The sequence below is a fragment of the Elgaria multicarinata genome, chromosome 21, assembly GCF_023053635.1.
Source record: "Elgaria multicarinata webbii isolate HBS135686 ecotype San Diego chromosome 21, rElgMul1.1.pri, whole genome shotgun sequence".
Taxonomy (NCBI): Eukaryota; Metazoa; Chordata; class Lepidosauria; order Squamata; family Anguidae; genus Elgaria; species Elgaria multicarinata.
Genome location: NC_086191.1, coordinates 16,586,310 through 16,603,676, shown reverse-complemented (window position 1 = coordinate 16,603,676; position 17,367 = coordinate 16,586,310). Strand labels below are relative to the sequence as shown.

At 56.4% G+C, this 17,367-nt stretch overlaps 1 protein-coding gene across 3 annotated transcripts in view; it reads left to right on the top strand.

Annotated features, from left to right (window-relative positions):
• The window catches only part of ARHGEF11 (Rho guanine nucleotide exchange factor 11), a 38,804-nt gene that overhangs the window by 2,020 nt on the left and 19,417 nt on the right, over nt 1-17,367 (top strand). For 2 of the 3 annotated variants that reach the window (XM_063145753.1, XM_063145751.1), the window contains exons 2-16: nt 8,424-8,456; nt 10,785-10,876; nt 11,685-11,783; nt 12,069-12,118; nt 12,359-12,416; nt 12,707-12,885; nt 13,012-13,083; nt 13,521-13,640; nt 14,648-14,702; nt 15,442-15,518; nt 15,642-15,779; nt 16,156-16,230; nt 16,350-16,451; nt 16,810-16,908; nt 17,195-17,237. In XM_063145753.1, the coding sequence (XP_063001823.1) occupies nt 8,424-8,456; nt 10,785-10,876; nt 11,685-11,783; nt 12,069-12,118; nt 12,359-12,416; nt 12,707-12,885; nt 13,012-13,083; nt 13,521-13,640; nt 14,648-14,702; nt 15,442-15,518; nt 15,642-15,779; nt 16,156-16,230; nt 16,350-16,451; nt 16,810-16,908; nt 17,195-17,237 (1,292 nt within the window). The remainder of the gene's footprint in view (nt 1-8,423; nt 8,457-10,784; nt 10,877-11,684; nt 11,784-12,068; nt 12,119-12,358; nt 12,417-12,706; nt 12,886-13,011; nt 13,084-13,520; nt 13,641-14,647; nt 14,703-15,441; nt 15,519-15,641; nt 15,780-16,155; nt 16,231-16,349; nt 16,452-16,809; nt 16,909-17,194; nt 17,238-17,367) is intronic. The other variant, XM_063145752.1, reaches the window with a different exon arrangement.

Sequence of the window (17,367 nt, the reverse complement as noted above, 5' to 3'; positions counted from 1 at the left end):
AGAGGGTGTGTCCTTATGGGATGACCAATGCATTTTAGAAATGAATAATAATAGAAGAGGATCTGTGTCTGTCCGTCCATCGGCACCATCATCGCCAAGGCCGTGAAATCTAGACACCTGTAATTTGTCATGCATGCTAAAGGAACCCCAGGGCTTATTTAGTTTTTTAAAACACATTAATTAATGTTAATGTGTCTGTTGTTGCTGAAGGTTGTGGAAACATCTTTTCTCCGCATAGCTTTGCAGTCGATTCAGTTTGAAGCCAGAGAAATTAGTAGGCTGGGGGACATAATTATATGCCTGCCCCCTCCGGGAAATGGAATGGACAGACCCCTCCCTCAGTGCAACAGTTGCAGAGGCCGTGTCTAGGGGGTGCCACTGGGCTTGACTTCCTTCAGATGGGGGCAGGCACAGTGTGTAAGTTTGCTTGACGGCTTCGCTGTGTTAAGCTAAGGGATGTTCCAACCTGTTTGAAGCTGGGTCCGTTTGCTCGTAATAAATAAATAAATAAAGTGCCCAATATTGCACTTGGGCCTCTGATGCTAGTATTTCTGCTTGCTGTAGCTCGTTGGCCCTGTTCTAGGCCCCACCCCCCAAAATGACTTGATGTTGGTATGCGTTGGAAAATAGGTGAATAAAGTATTTGTAGATTCAGAGCTTGTATTTCGAATTTTCGTACTCCGCACGATCTAAAAGGCGCTTTAGGAAATATCAATGAAGCGCCTTGTGGCACCTTAAGGACCATCACATCTGGCTTGTGCCAGATGTGTTGGTCTTTGAGATGCCACAAGACGCTTCGTTGTTTTTGGCTGCCACGGACTAGCACAGCTGCCCTTCTAGAAAGAGGCTTCCAAAGGACGGTAAAGGAACATCCTCGTGGAGGAGACAGCGGACTGTTTGCAGTCCCAGATGACCCTCTGAAAGGTTCACGTGGTCTGAACCGCACTGATGCTGGGTTCGCCTCGACGCAGGCTTCCACGTAGTTGCCACCACCACTGAAAAGGCCCTGCACAATTCCTTCGGCGCTCCTTAGCAACGTCTTTGCCTGTGCTGTTTATTCCAGCCCGTGCGGTCCTCTGTGCAAGCTTACACTCCCAGTTGGGAAGCAGAGTTCTGGGCGGTGGGATGTGGAGGGACAGGAACCACCGATGGTGGCCCTGACTTGGCTGGTGCTGCGGGATTTACGTAGAGGAGTGATGTTGATGTTGGCGATTCATTGTGAGTGTGTGTAGGATTCAGGTAGTAATGATGCAAGCAGAAATATGTGAAAAGAAGGGTCAGTTGGCCCACGCCCCCCTTCACCGCACTTCTCAGGAGACCCCTGTTTTTCTCCCAACCCTTCTAGGTTGGACGGGTGCGACCTGTTAGTATCATCTCCTTTCTATTCCGTTCCCCACCTCTCCACTTTCAACCTATTTAGCTTCGCTCAGGGGATTTTGCCATTAGCGTTTGTAGATTTTTAAATTCTACCTGGCTAGAAGTTGATCTAGGCAGCTTAAAGGGCTGAGCCCTGTTTGCAGGGGAGGGGGAAGCCCCCCAAGTGGAAACGATGCCACGTTGTCATAGAATCATGGAGTTAGAAGGGGCTGTGGAGGTCATTTAGCCCAACCCCCTCCCACGGCAGGCCCTGCAAATGCAGCTACAGCACCCCGGTAGACGGCCCTGCAGCCTCTGCTGCAATCCCTCCAGCAAAGGAGAGCCCAGCTTCTCCCCAGGCAGCCTGATCCCCTGCTCAACAACCCTCGCTGTTAGGGGAGCTCTAATGTTTAGCCGAAATCTGCCTCGGATGGGCCATGCTGGCTGAGGTTTATGGGACCTGTAGTCCAAAACATCTGGAGGGCATCACGCTGCATTCTAATGTATAACAAGCAAGTGGCTTAGTCCATGTACTTTGGATGTTTCAAAAGGGGTAAACGTTCTACCAAACATGGGCATCCTTAATGCCTGCTGTGTGACTTTCAAGCAGCGTTTACTTGACTGTACGTCCCCCAGCCATGAATTAGGCAGGATTCGCTACCAACCCATTTTGCTTTAGATCACAACCGTTGAAGAACGCCCCTAGTAGATGGTCCTGCTGGCTAGTGGCTAAGTCCTACCGGCTAGCCTCTCAAAGCCTCCCGGGGCAAAGTGAACCTAATTTGACCTCCCGGCAGTCCAAAGCGTGGCCACAGCCTCCAGCCTTTCCCTCCAGAGGTGTTGGACTGCAACTCCCATAATTCCCAGCCATCTCGGCCCAGTGAGAAGCCCGTGAGCCGGGCATGAGTGCGGCAGCCCCCTTCTGCTCAAATTAGAGAGGGGGCAGAGCACAGGCTTCGTGTGCCGAAGGTCCCCGGTTGCGTCTCCAGGTAGGGCGAGGAAAGATCCCGGCCTGAATTCCTGGCGAGACGCTGCTGCCAGTCAGCGTTGACAACACTGGGCTGGACGGACCAAGGGCCTCACTCCGTATGAGGCGGCTTCCCACGTTCCCCAGCCTCTGATACCGGAGGTAGCAGAGAGCCAGGAGGACTAGCTGCCATGGGTCGCTCTAGCCCCATTTAAAGCCATCCAGGTTGGTGGCCGTCGCTCGCTGTATTCACAGCCGCAGTGACTTGGCCCTGGGTCGGCCCACGCGGCGGTTCAGCAGTGGTGAAGCGCCTGGGAGCTGCGTGCGCCGATGGGCCCTTGATATTGACAGCTTGTCTGTGCACTTTGCCTTGCCGTGAGTTAAGCCTCACCAGGAAGCGGCAGCAGCAGCCCACGTCCATCCCGCACAGGAAATCAGATTAACTGTCTGGACAAGGCAGCCGCTGGAGGGGGCGGCTTTATCTTCTTGAATGTCAAGCAGCGTGGACAGAGGCCAGCCGGTTGGCCTGCGGGCAGCCTTGGCAGCCTGGAAGAAGCCCCCGGGCTCCCCGCAGCCCTCCTCAGGGGTGGCCAAGGCCTTCTGTGGAAAGTGAGAGCATTTATCTCTGCAACCCCGGCCTCGGAGCATGGCCTCCATCCGCGTAGGCTCCGAGGGTCCCCACCTGTATGTCTGGAGGCATTTTGAAAACGTCCGTCGCCGTGCCAAGCTTCTCCCTAGTAAACTGTTACACTACTTCGGTTGGGTTAGCCGGAAGGCCTGCGCCCAGGGGGTCTTCCTCAGCTGTTGCTCTCTTGACCTTATTGCCGGAAATGGAGACGGCGTTTGAGATCGGACGGACCCCCGGCGGTGCAGTGCAGAGCGCGCACGCGCATGCATGGTTGATTGCGCATTGTCCCAACTGCCTCCCAATGAATGAAGGGTCTGTTTGGGTGCGTTGGCGGAGGAGGGATCCCCTAACATTTAGTGCACGAGCAGAGGGGGGGGGCGGCCTCAACCCCAGGCTACTTTCATGGTGTGCTAGTGGGTGGTGTGTGGGTGTTTCCTTCCCTTTGCACTCACCTAATGGGGGAGCTGACACTCCCTGACCGGGGCTGGTGGGTGGGCTGGTGGGTGGCCACGCGTAAGTATGGCTGGTTTTGCAGTTGGTGGTCCTGGTGGTCTCAGTTCCCTCTGAACCCAAAGCTACACGACCCCTGGATTTGTTTTCCAGACTGGAATATTAGAAGCTCGCAGGGGTGTGTGTGTGTGTGTGTGTGTGTGTGTGTGTGTGTGTGTGAAAGCCCTATGAATAGCATTTCAAGACACACCTCTATCGTGGGAGATTGACGGGCTGGTCTATTTCTGCTGGCGAGGCAGCCCCCGGGGTGGTTGGTCTGTCAGCGCCCCTCCTGCCTGCCTCGTTTTCAGCATGAGTTCCATGTGGTGAGTGGGGAGCTTACTCTGAGCCACTTGCAAAGCTGAGTGACCCACTTTGAGGACTTGATCCTGTTTTTCCTCCACTCTTAATCTTATAATTGCGGCATTTTGTTCCACTCCGGCTCCTGAGATGGCCGTGTTTTATTATTAGCCTGGTTTAATTTTTTGTCGTCCTTTATTTTTTTTTAATATCAGTTGTGGTGGACAGATGGCTGCACCTCTGTGGCCTCTTAGGGGTTTTTCTCTAGCCATCATCACTGGTCTCCCCCGCCAAGCCCAGAGAGGAAATGTAGAAAAAGTGGCCAGACGTGAGAGAGACGTCCGCCCGGTTCCTTCAGGGTTACCGTTAGGAAGCCTCTAGGTTCCTGCTCCCTCCAAGGTGGCCCGTTCTTGTGGAACTTGGCACCTTCTCGAAGAGCAGGCGCAGATGTCGCTGGGAGCCAGGGCTGCACTGCAAACGAACAGGGAAACGGCAACTGCTTTGCATTGACAAGTCCTTAACTAGCTTTAACGCCTGTGTGGTTCAAATTGAGGCTTATAATCCCAGCTTGTTAGGAGAGTGACAAGCCAGGGATCCAGGTATGGAGGAAACGCTAAACAAACCATGGGTGGAGGTTTCTTGGTTTGCTTGGCTGCTAGCTGAACCAAGCGGGAATGATCCGGCAGCGTGCACCAGCCGTTTGCCAGTCAGACAGAATTCTGGGCTATTGTTATGTCTGAACTGGCCTGCAGTTTAAGCCTGTGTGAATGGTGTGTAAGTGAGGAACTTGGAGGATCCAGGATCAGAGTCACCCTTCTTGGCTTTCTGTAGCCGTTGAGCAACTAGCCAACCAGCACGGCTTCAAAACTCCGTCTGTGTTTGCCTTGGGTGGCAGGGGATTGCTGATTGCCTGGCATGACGGCACCCTGAGTCTGGGTTCCTTAAAGTGTTTGCTTGGCCTGGCAGCGGGCTCCGTCCCGGGTGATCGCTTGCCCTCGGTTTCAGCGGAGTGAGCGATGTTTTAAGGAGGTGAGGAGCAATTCTGTGTGCAAGCAGGGGAGCTCGCCAAAGACGCGTCTCTAGGGCAGCCTTCCCTATCCTGCGGTCACCCAGACGTGCCGGACTGCAACCCCCATAATTCCCAGCCAGCATGGGCATTTCGTTCAACCATTGAATGCACCACCTGAGGATGTAGCAATGGCCCCAAACATGGATGGCTTTAAAAGAGGATTAGGCCAATTCATGGAGGGTGGGGCGATCAGTTGCTACTACAGTATCTCCAGTATTACCTTTGGCACTGTTGTGGCCTCCGCCATGGCTGTATCTTGCCTGCAGAATCAGAGGCGGCCTGCCTCGTTTCGTTGGCCGCTGGGAGAGGCCTTCTTGGGTCTGATCCAGTGCTTGTCCAGTGTGTCTCTCACCCTTCTTCAGAGATGGTGGACCTCAAAACGGGAACGCAATTACAGGGCCAAAGTGGGGGACCGAGTGGCTGTCGCTTGTTTTTATTTCGCTTGAAATTTCTACCCTGCTTTCCTGCTCCCAACAGAGGTGTTCAGAGCGGCTAACAAGACCCAGCCAACCGCATCAAAGATAAAAGGAAAGGAACATCATTAGGATCATATTTATTTATTTATTGCATTTTTATACCGTCCAATAGCTGAAGCTGTCTGGGCGGTTTCCAGAAATTAAAACCATGAAGTCCGTTCAAAATTATTAAACAAACAGCATGAAAGCATAGTATAAAATGCAATATAAAAACACAACCAGGATAAAACCGAGCAGCAATGCAGAAATTAATACAGATTTAAAATACAAATTTAAAACAGCTAAGTTAAAATTAAGTTGACAGACTGTTAAAATACTGAGAGAATAAAAAGGTGTCTGAAAGAGTATAACGTAGGTGCGAGGCAAACCTCTCTAGAGAGCTCATTCCACAGCCGGGGTGCCACAGCAGAGAAGGCCCTGCTCCTGCTAGCCACCTGCCTCACTTCCTTTGGTAGGGGCTCGCGGAGAAGGACCCCTGAGGATGACCTTAGGGTCCGGGCAGGTACATATGGGAGGAGGCGTCCCTTCAGATAGCCTGGCCCCAAGCCATTTAGGGCTTTGAATGTCAATACCAGCACTTTGAATCGGGCCCAGACCTGGACTGGCAGCCAAAGAAATAAGTAACATGATATTTATCCACCTTAAGTGCCATTTTTTCTGGTGAAGGTGGGATTAAAAAAGAAAATACATAAAGAAATAATATCAACAAAGCAATAAATAATAATACAGTAACAATGATTGTTTATTTCATTTCTATGTCGCCCAATAGCTAAAGCTCTCGGGGCAGTTCACAACCATTCATGAAAATGCCCGGGAGTAGAGGGCCACCACTGAGCAGGACCTCTCCCTTGTTAGCACCCTTGGTGGAAGGCCGCAGGTGTTGAGCGTGGTTCCCGTCGAGGTTCGTGTCAGGAGAGGTGTTCCGTCAGGCTTTGTGGTCCTGAGCCGTGTAAGACTATATGGGTTCAAACCCAGCGCCTTGAATTGGGCTCAGAAACGGGCAGGCAGCCAACGTGACCAGGCCAGAATTGTTCTTAGACCTTCTGCTCCCTGTTATTAATCTGGATGCTGCATTTTGCACAAGCTGTAGCTTCTGTACAGACTTTTATTCATTTGACGGGGCTCCTTAATCCATTGGTTGAATTGTCGATGGCTTTAGCTATTTTATGGGATTGTGATAGTTTATTGCTAATTGCTTTTAGCTGTAGTAAATTGTTTTATGTTTGTAAGTCTTAATTTTGTTGTAAGTTGCACTGAGTCTTTGTGTGTGTGTAGAAAAGTGTCTAAGAAGCAACAACCACAATAACACCGGTCAGTTTCATTAGGTGAAATAGTATTAGCCTCATTGTGTATATAAATCTAGCCTGAGCGTTTGGGGAAAATAATTTTGCGTGCCAAAATACCTACGGTTCCAATGTGTCTTTGGGGTGTGTGACACAGACCAGGGCTTGCAGGCCCTCTTGGGATAGCCCTATGAAGAGAGGCTGAAACAATTGGGCATGTTTAGCCTGGAGAAGAGAAGATTGAGGGGAGACATGATAGCATGACTCTTCAAATACTTAAAAGGTTGTCACACACAGGAGGGCCAGGATCTCTTCTCGATCCTCCCAGAGTGCAGGACACGGAATAACGGGCTCAAGTTAAAGGAAGCCAGATTCCAGCTGGACATCAGGAAAAACTTCCTGACTGTTAGAGCAGTACGACACTGGAACCAGTTGCCTAGGGAGGTTGTGGGCTCTCCCACACGAGAGGCCTTGAAGAGGCAGCTGGACAACCATCTGTCAGGGATGCTTTAGGGTGGATTCCTGCGTTGAGCAGGGGGTTGGACTTGATGGCCTTGTGGGCCCCTTCCAACTCTGCTATTCTATGGGCAGGATTGGCAGCAAGTCTTGCTGGGCAGAAAGTTGATGGAAATTTCAATGACTTGGTGCCCGCTGCTCTTTGGCTTGGCAAAGGGAAGATTTATTTTTTTTGTAACAAAAACCCATAACGGGGTGGGTGGGGGGCCGAGGGAACGCTGATGATATGGAACGAGGATGTAATTACCTCCCTTTGCCTCCTCCGTGCCTCTAATTGTGGTTTCAGGGAGACATTCCGTCTTGGAAATCTGCTTGCTGCAGCAAAGCGCCGGGGCTGGGCTGTGCTGCTTTCCTTGGCAGGGGAAGCCGGAGTTCCTCTGAAATCCTCCCCCCCTCCATTATTACTACTGTTATTTTGCTTTGATTCTCTCCTCTGTCCTTGGTTGGCTCTGGGGAGATTCCCAATCTCTGCTAACTCCTTATTTTTTTTGGGTACGGAGATTGTACAAGACATGTTGCTGCGTTTGGTGGTGGCGTGTGTGGATTTCGCATTTGTCGGTGTTCCGCAGGGCTTCCCCACCAAGTGTTCTCCAAATTAGATCCTATTTGCTCTCATTTACATGTCTTGATTTTTGGGGGGTGTGGGGGTGTGGTAGGATGGGGAAGGCAGCGGGGAAATCGTGAAAGATCAAGACTGTTGTCTATGCCAGAGTTACTTCTCAACTGGACGTTTTGGTAGATCAGTCCAGAGGGCAAATGTTTCCGTGCGAGATCAGTGAACAACGTACACCTTTATCTTCGTTTTTAAGTAAGGGGAAGGGGCTCTTGGGCTCTGACAAAGTTATGAGCAAGGTTGTGTCTTTCCCCCTCCGAAGGCCACACAAGAAGTTGGGGTTAGGCCCACATTTAAAAAACCCACACACCTGGAATTCCTGGCCTCCAGACTGAAACCACAGTTAGGGGGGAAGGCTGAATCTCCTGCCATTGATTCTCTGGCCTTTTGCTGCAATTCTCGTGCTTCGTCGAGGCTTCTTCTGTCCCGAGGGCGAAGCCAACCCATGCGGGTGACACGCGCTTGAGTTTCCCTGGGCAGCTGCCCCCTTCCTGTGCCGTCACCTCTGCTCAGAAGCATTTCACCCAAAGAAGCCTCCGCCGCGTTCGGAACTGAGGCCCCGGACGTTGTGTTGGTCTTGGGTTTTCCACGCCTGCCTTTTCATGTCCTTGTCCTCCTTTCTCTCTTTGTTTTCCTCCACGCTCTCCTTTGCCCCGGCTTGGTCTCTGCTGACATCCTCCTCCTTGTCTTTGATGTCAATTTCTGCCTTTCCCTTCTTTGCAACAGACCAGCCAGTAAAAAGCACGCTCACCTGCCCAGGTAAGAGGGGAGCAGTGGGGTGAAGGGTTTGTGGCGTGAAGTTCCCAGGTTGGAATAGCGCTTTTTTGTTTTGAATCATTTGTGGGTGGCTTCATAATATTATTATTAGCCTTTTTCTGTGGCCGATGGAAAGATCTGTCTTGGCTTGACTTGAGAGGTGAGGCTCTCTCTTTCTTTCTCTCTCCCCCCCCCCCCCCAGTTCACCTTGAGGTAGGTTCTGTTTTCAAACCGAGGCAGCCTGACCTCTGACCTCTTGCAAATCACAGCCGGAACTTCGTTGGCGTAACTGAATACTGTTCCTGCGCTCAACAGAGCTGGAGCTGGAAGAGGGCGTCCAAATGTAGGCCATTGGGGGGACGGGACAGGACGGGACGGACAGTGTGGCAAGAGAACTGCAGGGCTTGAGATGCCTAGAACCCCCACTGCCGTTTTCTGTTAGAGCTTTGAGCGTAACGGCTTTTGAAGGCGATTGGAGCCGATGTGGCTGAGGTCCCGTTCCCCAACTTCTACTCCGCCGGCGGTGTCCTTCCGTCGTGATCGCAAATCCGCCGGCGTGTTGACGTTGGCAGAGGCCGGGCAATCTGGGCCAGGCTCTCCCAAAATATCAGTGGGGCTGAATCTTCCCGTACGGCAGCGCCAGCGTCTCTGGAGGAGGTAGCGTTTCCTTGAGCTCTGTGCTCCTTTGCCCGAGGAAAAGGAGCCGGTTCTGCCCAGCCAGGGACCGTCCCAGCTAGCTCGAGTTGTGCCTGTTCACACGCTTTTGCATGACTTCAGAACGTGGGATCACTATGGTGTGTTTTTATCTTTGGAAGTGCCCTGAAAGCTGGCTGGGGAGAGAGAGACGGTAGCCTACGGGAATCCCGTGGTCTCCTTATGTGTGTGTGTGTGTGTGTGTGTGGGGAGATGGGGCACTGTGAATACATCCCCCTTTGCTGCTTTGTGATCTGTTGCCCTGCGCTGCAGAAAGCTGGGACCTGCAGCCATCACCCCTCGGCCTCCCGCTCTGTGGGGCTGGAGCCTTTCTCGCTTTGAGTGCCGCTGGAAGCCCCCGGCACGAGATTCCCTGACTAAGCTTGCAGCGTCGACCTCCGTGGCTTTTGCACATGCATTTACGGCTTCTCCGTAGGTGCTTGTCCTGAGCCAAAGTGCTGCGTCTGCTCAGCTGAATGGACTTGCGGAAGGATGGTGCTGGTGGCCGCTCTGTGGCTCAGGGCCCCTTCGGCAGATTGCATGAAGTTGGTTTGTTCCAGAGTTCCCAAGGGAGATGGCTTTAGCCTTCACCGGCTTTGGCACTCCAGCGGCTTTCTGAGCCGCAAAGCTGAGATTCCTCCTAACAGAGGTGCCGGGTTTTGAACCCGGGACCTCCTGCAGGCAAAGCAAGTGCTCCCCTATGGCCTCAGGGGCCCACGTGTACAGAAGGGCAAGAGTCCAGCAGTCAGGCCAGCACCATTTGCTGAACAGGAGGTGCTGAGGTTTAATTCACCCTCTTCTTGGTCCAGAGATCTGGTCCTTTTCTGTCCTGCGAGGAACTGAATTTATTTATTGGTTTTGTATTAAAAGCCTTCATACTCTGCCTTCCCATTTAAAATGCTCCAGGTGGCTTGACAGCCACAATTAAAACACCCAACGTTAAGCCTTGTTTTTAAAAAGTCAGTTAAAAAGAGATGGTGGAGTGGAGAGGTGGGTGGGTGGGGGCCGCGTCTTCTTGGGCCCCACAGCGGCACCTAGGGCCCGTTGGCCCTGCAAGCGCAGGATGTAACGTTCCGCCCGTGTCTGTCTTTTGCATCCGTCGCCGCCGTGGGGTTGTGTTCCTCCGTCAGTCCCATTGCAGCCTGGTAAGACGGGGCGTTGCTCTGCCTTCTCTCTGCGCCCGGATGCTTGCTTGGCCCGTCCCTTTCCCTCCCTCTGACCGCGCCCCGCAGTGGTCACAGCTTCTGCCCCCCCCTCCAATGCCGCGGTACCCCGGGCCGTCCTGCGTGAAGGACTGGGCCGGCACCTATGGGGTAGCCCCTTCCGCTTTCTGGTGGAGTTTGGAGCCTGGCAGCTGCGCACCTCCCTCTCCGGGCTCAGGCTTTGAACACTGGGGCGGTCTGGGTGACTGGGGCCAGGCCTGGCTCCTGCCAAAATGGAGGCCAGGTCTGAGAGGGTGTGGGGCCAGGGGCTTCTCCTTCTCACCCCCCCCACACGTGACGGCTGGGGTCAGAGATGGCCGTTGTGACCCCACAGTTAGATGGTGCCTGTTCCTTCCCTTCCTCTCTTGTTGACCCCCCTCCCTCCCTCCCTCCCTCCCTCCCTCCCTCCCTCTCTCTGTGTGTCTCCCGTGCACAGGTTAAGCAGCCTGTCTTCTCTGGGCGACTCGGCTCCGGAGCGGCGATCCCCCGGCCACCACCGCCAGCCCTCCGACTCCAGCGAGACCACAGGTGAGTCCTTGGCTTCTGTGGGCTTCTCGGCTGGATGCCCTCGCTGCCTGCAGCTGGTTCCCTGAACGCTGCTGCCGAACGGTTGCCCTCAGCATGTGTGGCCCCTGCTGGCCAGCAGCCTGGCTCTTGCCAGGGCCAGCTTGGCGGTTGACCTCCAGGGACGCCCCACTTCATTCCAGCTCGCTCCCGGTCTTCTCCGGCTCTGCTGCCTTCTATGGGGCTCATTTGCCCCCTGCCTCTGGCGTGGAGGTGGGTGGGTGGGTGAGGAAGTGCAGATTTCCTTTTGATTGGCAGCACCAGGCTGTAGACCTGTAATGGCAGCCCACACAGGGGTTGCGGGCTGGCAGAGCACCGGCGTTGGGACTCCCGTCCTCTGGCTTCTCTTCATGAGATTGTGGGAGGCCCAGCATCACCTCGGACCTGGGAAAGGCCCCGGAGATCCCGTTGTGCCCTGACTCATTAAGAGCAGCTGGAATCCTGATTCCATCCCACCCACCCACCAATGTAGACTGAGGCTACATTTGGGGCAGATCAGGACCGCCGAATCGGATGCTCTTCCGAAGGAGCTGATTGGGATGGAGCTGTTGGTGGTGCTGAGCATGCGGGACAGGGACCCGGGAGACCCCGGTTCAGACTCCCGCTTGGCCATGAAGCTGGCTGCCTGTCGACCTCAGGCTGAGCGCTGTCGTTCAGCAAAACCAACCGCGCAGGGTTGTTGTGGGGATAAAGAGGCTGGTGGGCGCAGGGAGGCGGAAGAGGGGGACCGACGTGGACCCAGTCCTCCTGTTTGGTTTCTCCTTCCTCGAAGGTTTGGTTCAGCGCTGCGTCATCATCCAGAAAGACCAACATGGCTTCGGCTTCACCGTCAGCGGGGACAGGATTGTCTTGGTGCAGTCTGTCCGGCCAGGTGAGCAGCGGCCGGGGCAGGGGGAGGTGAGGGCCTCTGGGAGGCCGGGGCAGTCTCCGCGAGGGAGCTGGGAGCGGGGTCACTCCCACCAAGTATGTATTCATTTATTGTGCTTTTGAGTGTTTTTCTCAAGATGCCAGGATTGCCCCTGGAAATAAAAACGCCTGCAGTCATTTTATGGTAGAGCATTGAAGCAGGCCCACCTCCCTCCCTCCCTCCTTCCCTCCCTCCCTCCCTCTCTCTCTCTCTCTGTCTTCCCCACCTTCTGTGTTTGTGCATTTGCAGGAGGAGCCGCCATGAAGGCTGGCGTGCAGGAGGGCGATCGGATTGTCAAAGTGAGTATTGCATCAAGCCCAAGGACGGCAGTCGGGGGATTCTCGTTGAGACCCTCCCTCCAAAAAGGAATGTCGCAGATAACTGGGCCCAGGGTCCCCCCGGTGTGGCAGTGAAGCTCAGCGCCTCGGACCCTGCCTGGCATTCCCTGGTGCCCCTCTCCCCGCCCTCCTTCGTTCCAGGCGTCCGCCTTCCCTGCAGGGCCTGACGTCTCTCTCTCTCTTTCTCTGTGCTTGTGCCAGGTGAACGGGACGATGGTGACCAACAGCTCACATCTCGAAGTCGTGAAGCTCATCAAATGTGAGTGGGCCGCAGCAGAGGTGGGGGGTCTCAGGAGGTTCAGCCCTGCACCCTGCTTTAAGCGCTGGTTCCCAAACCTTCCTGGGGGCTCTTTGGGGCGGGGGGGGGGGGAGAAGGAGGAGGTGATCACTGAGCGAGAGGCCGGCTGCCGCTGTTCTCTGCCGGGCACGGTCTCGGGGAAGACAGGCTGGGTGCGTCTCCCTCTCTCGTCGCGGCTCCTGTTCTGATGCGTCCCGTGTCTCTTTTTCTTCCTCCCTCCCTTCGTTCCTTCCTCTCTTCGCCCACCAAAGCTGGTGCTTATGTTGCCCTCACTCTCCTGGGCTCCCCGCCTGCCTCGGTGGGCTTCTTGGGATCCCAGCAGGACGGACACCAGGCGGGGGCTCCTCAGGTCACGCCGGCATGCCCCCCGCCCCCGCCCCCCCCACCGCTGCCCCTGCCACAGCGCATCACTGGGCCAAAGCCGCTGCAGGTACTGGGCTGCGGGGCTGCGGGGCGCCTTGGGGTCTGCGGAGCCGGGCGTGTGGAGTTGGGAGCAGGCTGGAAGCCGCCTGCGGCCGTGACCGGGCTGCCACCCTTCCGCCTTTTAAAACCCCAGGACCCCGAAGTCCAGAAGCACGCGACGCAGATCCTCCGGAACATGCTGAGGCAGGAAGAGGCCGAACTCCAGGTGGGGGCCGTGCCGGGGGGCAGTGCTGATGACGACGGGGGTGGGGTGGGGGTGCAGCGCGCCCGGAGGGGCTCATCCAGGCCCTCCTTCCCTTGAAACCAGTTGGGATGAAACTGGAACAGAGACAACACGGGCGCGGTAAGCGTGGCCGCCGTGGCTGATGCTTGTCGGAGCTTACGTTCTCCTAAGCACTTTTAACGGATTTATGAGACGGTGGTTACCATAAAGATGTGGTTTTCAGTCTGTGTTTTATTATCAGTAGCCACCTTGAGGGCCATTTTTGGCCCAAGGGAGGGAATATCCGCTTAACAAAGGGTATGCCTGAATCGAGAGAAGGGCCGCAATAGCTGGAAACGCCCCTGGGGTCCGCACCAGTTGGGGGCCTCTGAAGCCGCCGGCCCATAACCCCTGGCCCCCTTCCCTCCCGCCCGGAGTAGCGGTGTTACGAGGTCTACAGCCGGAATCCTGCTTCCCTGCTCGAGGAGCAAATCGAAGGCGCTCGCCGGAGGGTCAGCCAGCTGCAGCTCAAGATCCGGCAGGAGACGGGCGGGTTGCTGGTGAGCGTGCGGCTGGGGCCGGCAGGGGCCGGGCGGGTTGGGGGAGCAGGGCGCCTCTGCTGCGGCCTGGGTCCCGCGCTTCGGGTGCGAAGCAGGAGGCGCTTCGGGAAGGCTGGACCCAGGGGCTTTAAATCGGCCCATCTGGGAGGGCGGCCAGAGTCCCCCGTGGAGCACTTTGAACAGGGAGAAACTGTGCGACTCTCCCTTGGGGAACTGCCCTGTACTGAGCCAGGCCCTTGCTCCACCGAGCCCAGTCTTGTCAACACTGGCTGGCAGCAGCTTCCCAGGGTTTCAGGCAGGGCGTTCCCCCCTGCCCTAACTGGAGACACCGAGGATCCGACCTGGGGCCTCCTGCACGCGAAGCAGGCGTTCCAGCGGAGAGCTCACGGCTCTTCCTCCGTGTGGCGGCCGGCTAGCCAGCCGAGGGTCTGCTTGCCCTGGCCTTTGGGAGGATGCCCTTCGGGTGGCCCTAGTTCCGTGCAGTGTCCCAGCTGCCTTGTGACCGCTTGGCAGAGAGAGGCGGGCGGGCGGGCTGAGCGATGCATGTTTATCATTAATACACTCATGTAAATACGCCGGGGAGGGAAAGGATGGAGGCGCTTTCAGCTCCTGCTCAAAGACTTTCCCTGCCAGGGCTCCTTCCTCCTCCTCCTCCTCCCTCAACCGTGGCCACCAGCAGCCAGTTTAGAGACCCCCCACCAGCCCCCCCCTTCTCCTTGGGTGTTGTGTCTCTTGTATTGTAAGCTTGTGGGGCAGGGACCTGCCTTGCTGGACGGCCTGACTGTGTGTAAGACGCTCCGAGCGCTTTTTTTAGCTGAGGAGGAGAAGGATAAAAATACTTTTAACTAAAAAAATAAACCAAAGGAGCCCTTTGGTCCTTACTTTGCCATCTACTTTGCCAACCGACTGGCCTCAGTCTCCCTGCCACCCCCCACGGCTCTCCGACTCCCCCGTTCTTCGCTGGAGGGCGAAGGCGGCCCTGAGCTCTCGGTCTCTTTCCCTTTCAGGATTCCACCCGGCCGTTCAGCGACTCCAGCTCCGTCACTTCCCGGGTGACCGACGGTGAGTGGCGCTGCCGTGGGGGTTTCCCGCATGCGAGGGGGCGTCAGGTGTAGTAGGCCAGACCGCCACGGCCGCCGCGCCCTCTCCCAGGCAGCCACGGAGCCCTGTGCTGGCTGGTGGAGGCCTGTGGCAGGGAGGCCTTCTCAGGCGCTGCGTCCTTCAGAGGCAGCAGAGGGGGGACATTTCCGCTTCGGCTCGTGCCGGGTCAGGCTTCCAGTGGGGCCCACGGGATGGAAGCGAGCTCCACGACTTGGTGGGGACTTCCTCCTCTTCCTTCACGGGCCATCCCCTCTTTATTGGAGGGCTGGAGGGAGGCATCCCTGTCAGGTTCTGGTGGAAGACCTCTAGCCCGTGTCTCTGGGTAGCTCTTTTCGGCTCTGGAAGTGGAGCCGCCCCGAAGAGTGTCCACGTGCTCCGTTCTGGCCCTGGGATGTAGAGGGCCTTGTGCCCTTTCTCTGCCTCGGAGATCTCTGGGAGTGGGAGAGGACCCCCCACCCCCAGTGGATCAGAGCCCCACAATGCAAAGAGCAGGGAGGAAGGGCCCCCTCCCTCCCTCCCTCCCTCCCTGTCAGCCCCGTGAGCCTAAAGGCGTGGCTTGGAGGGGCTCCATCCACGGAAGCCTTCCTGCCTGCTTGAGGGCGCTGAGCCGGGATCGTCCCTGCAGGCGCCGCCTCCCCGTCCGGCTCCCCCTCTGCTCCCTTGGCGGCTGGGGCTCTAACGGCGCCTCCTCTGCCCCCAGGGCGCCTCTCCTTGGACTCCCAGGATGGCGACAGCGGCCTGGACTCGGGCCCGGAGCGCTTCCCTTCCGTGAGTGAGGTGAGGGCTCCCCTCGTCGGGCATCTTCCCCTCCAGGATGGCCAGGGCGGGGGGCTGGCCGGCTGGCTGGCCGGGGGGTCGCCTGTGGGGTTGACCGGACCGCCTCGTTTCTCGTCGGAGCAGATCTCCCTGAACCGGAACTCTGTCCTCTCCGACCCCGGCCTGGACAGCCCCCACACCTCGCCCGTCATCACGGCCCGGCTGTTCCAGCACCATCGGCGCCAAGGCTCAGACACGCCTTTCCAACCCTCCACGGAGCAGGCGAGTGAGGAGGAGGAGGAGGAGGAAGGCCCTTCCCCATCCAAGCCACCTTGGCAAACGGTGCTGCCTCCTCCTCGTTCTCCGCCTCTTCTTTTGCTTTTACGTCTTCCGTCCCACCCCCTTTCTACAATCATAGGGGTTAAGGAACCCGGTTTTAAAGGGCTTTTGTGTCCCTGCGACGCCTTCCTGGGTTTCTCCTCCTCCTCCTCCATCCCTCTTTCTGTGCCAGGGGTATTTATTTATTTATTACATTTCTATACCGCCCAATAGCCGGAGTTCTCTGGGCGGTTCACAAAATCTCTGGGTAGTTTGTGGCTTTCCCTTCCGTTCTGATAACACTTCTTCTAACGGCCCCCCTTGGATCCCCCTTCTGCAGGGCTTGGACCGAACGCCGCGGCCACTCATCATTGGTCCTGAGGAAGACTACGATCCGGGGTGCTTTAACAACGAGGCAGGTGCCCCCCTCCCCGAGATGTGGGGAGATGCTTCCATGGTCCTGGGGGTGGGGCGGGGCAGTCCCCTCCTCTGGTTCTGACCTCTCTCTGCTGTCTCTTCCCTTCCCCCCTCCAGTGTGATGCCCTCTTCCAGGACTTGGGGAAGCTGAAGACGCGGCCGGCTCACCTGGGAGTTTTCTTGCGCTACATCTTCTCTCAGGCCGACCCGAGTCCTCTGGTACGTTCCAAGTGGCATTCATAGAATCATAGAAGAGTTGCGTTGGAAGGGGCCTCTAAGGGCATCCAGTCCAACCCCTGCTCAGATAATAGCTTTATAAGAAGGGTGGCCCAACCGCACACACCCACACCCGCCCCGCAACCAGGCAAGGTGCACGGCGATACTGGACTTGCCGTCCCAGGGCCCCCCCGGAACTCCCTGCCTCCGTGTCAAAGGCGAATCTCCCGGCCGACTTCCTCTTTCCCCCTGCCTGAGATCTCTTGTGGGCATTTCGTAATCGCCGTCGTCGTCTTTCCTCGCTGAGTGAAAGCGCTTTGCTCTGACTCTTCCTTCCTGCTGTCTCTCTCTCTCTTTGCAGCTGCTGTACTTGTGTGCAGATGTTTACCAGCAGATGAACTCCAAGGACGCCCGCGGCCTCGGGAAGGACATCTGGCACATCTTCCTGGAGAAATCCGCGGTGAGCCCTGGTGGTGATCGATGGCGTGGGGGTGGCGGCGGTGGCAGGGGGTAGTTACTCTCACCACCACCACCACCACCACCACATACCCGTTTGGAAAGCTTTTTTGTTTCCATGATGTGGGCGGAAGTCCGAGGGCAGCGGAGCACGCGAGTGAATCCCCTGCACGGGGCGTGCCGAGGAAGAGAGAGGCAGGCAGCCTGAGCACTTTGGGGGCCTGGGAGGCCAGTGCTGACGATGGGTCAACACGGTCTCCTTTTTCTCCCTCCCTCCCTCCCTCCTGCAGCCTCTGAGAGTCAAGGTCTCCGATCATTTATTGGCTGAGATAGGTGAGTCGATCCTTCTGCACGTCGATGCCTGAGCTGCCGTTCAGACTTCGCACTGCATCCACCTTGGAAAGGGAGGCAGGGTGGCCGGTAGCGTCCGAGAGGGTCCTTCTCCCCACCACACCCCTGTAAG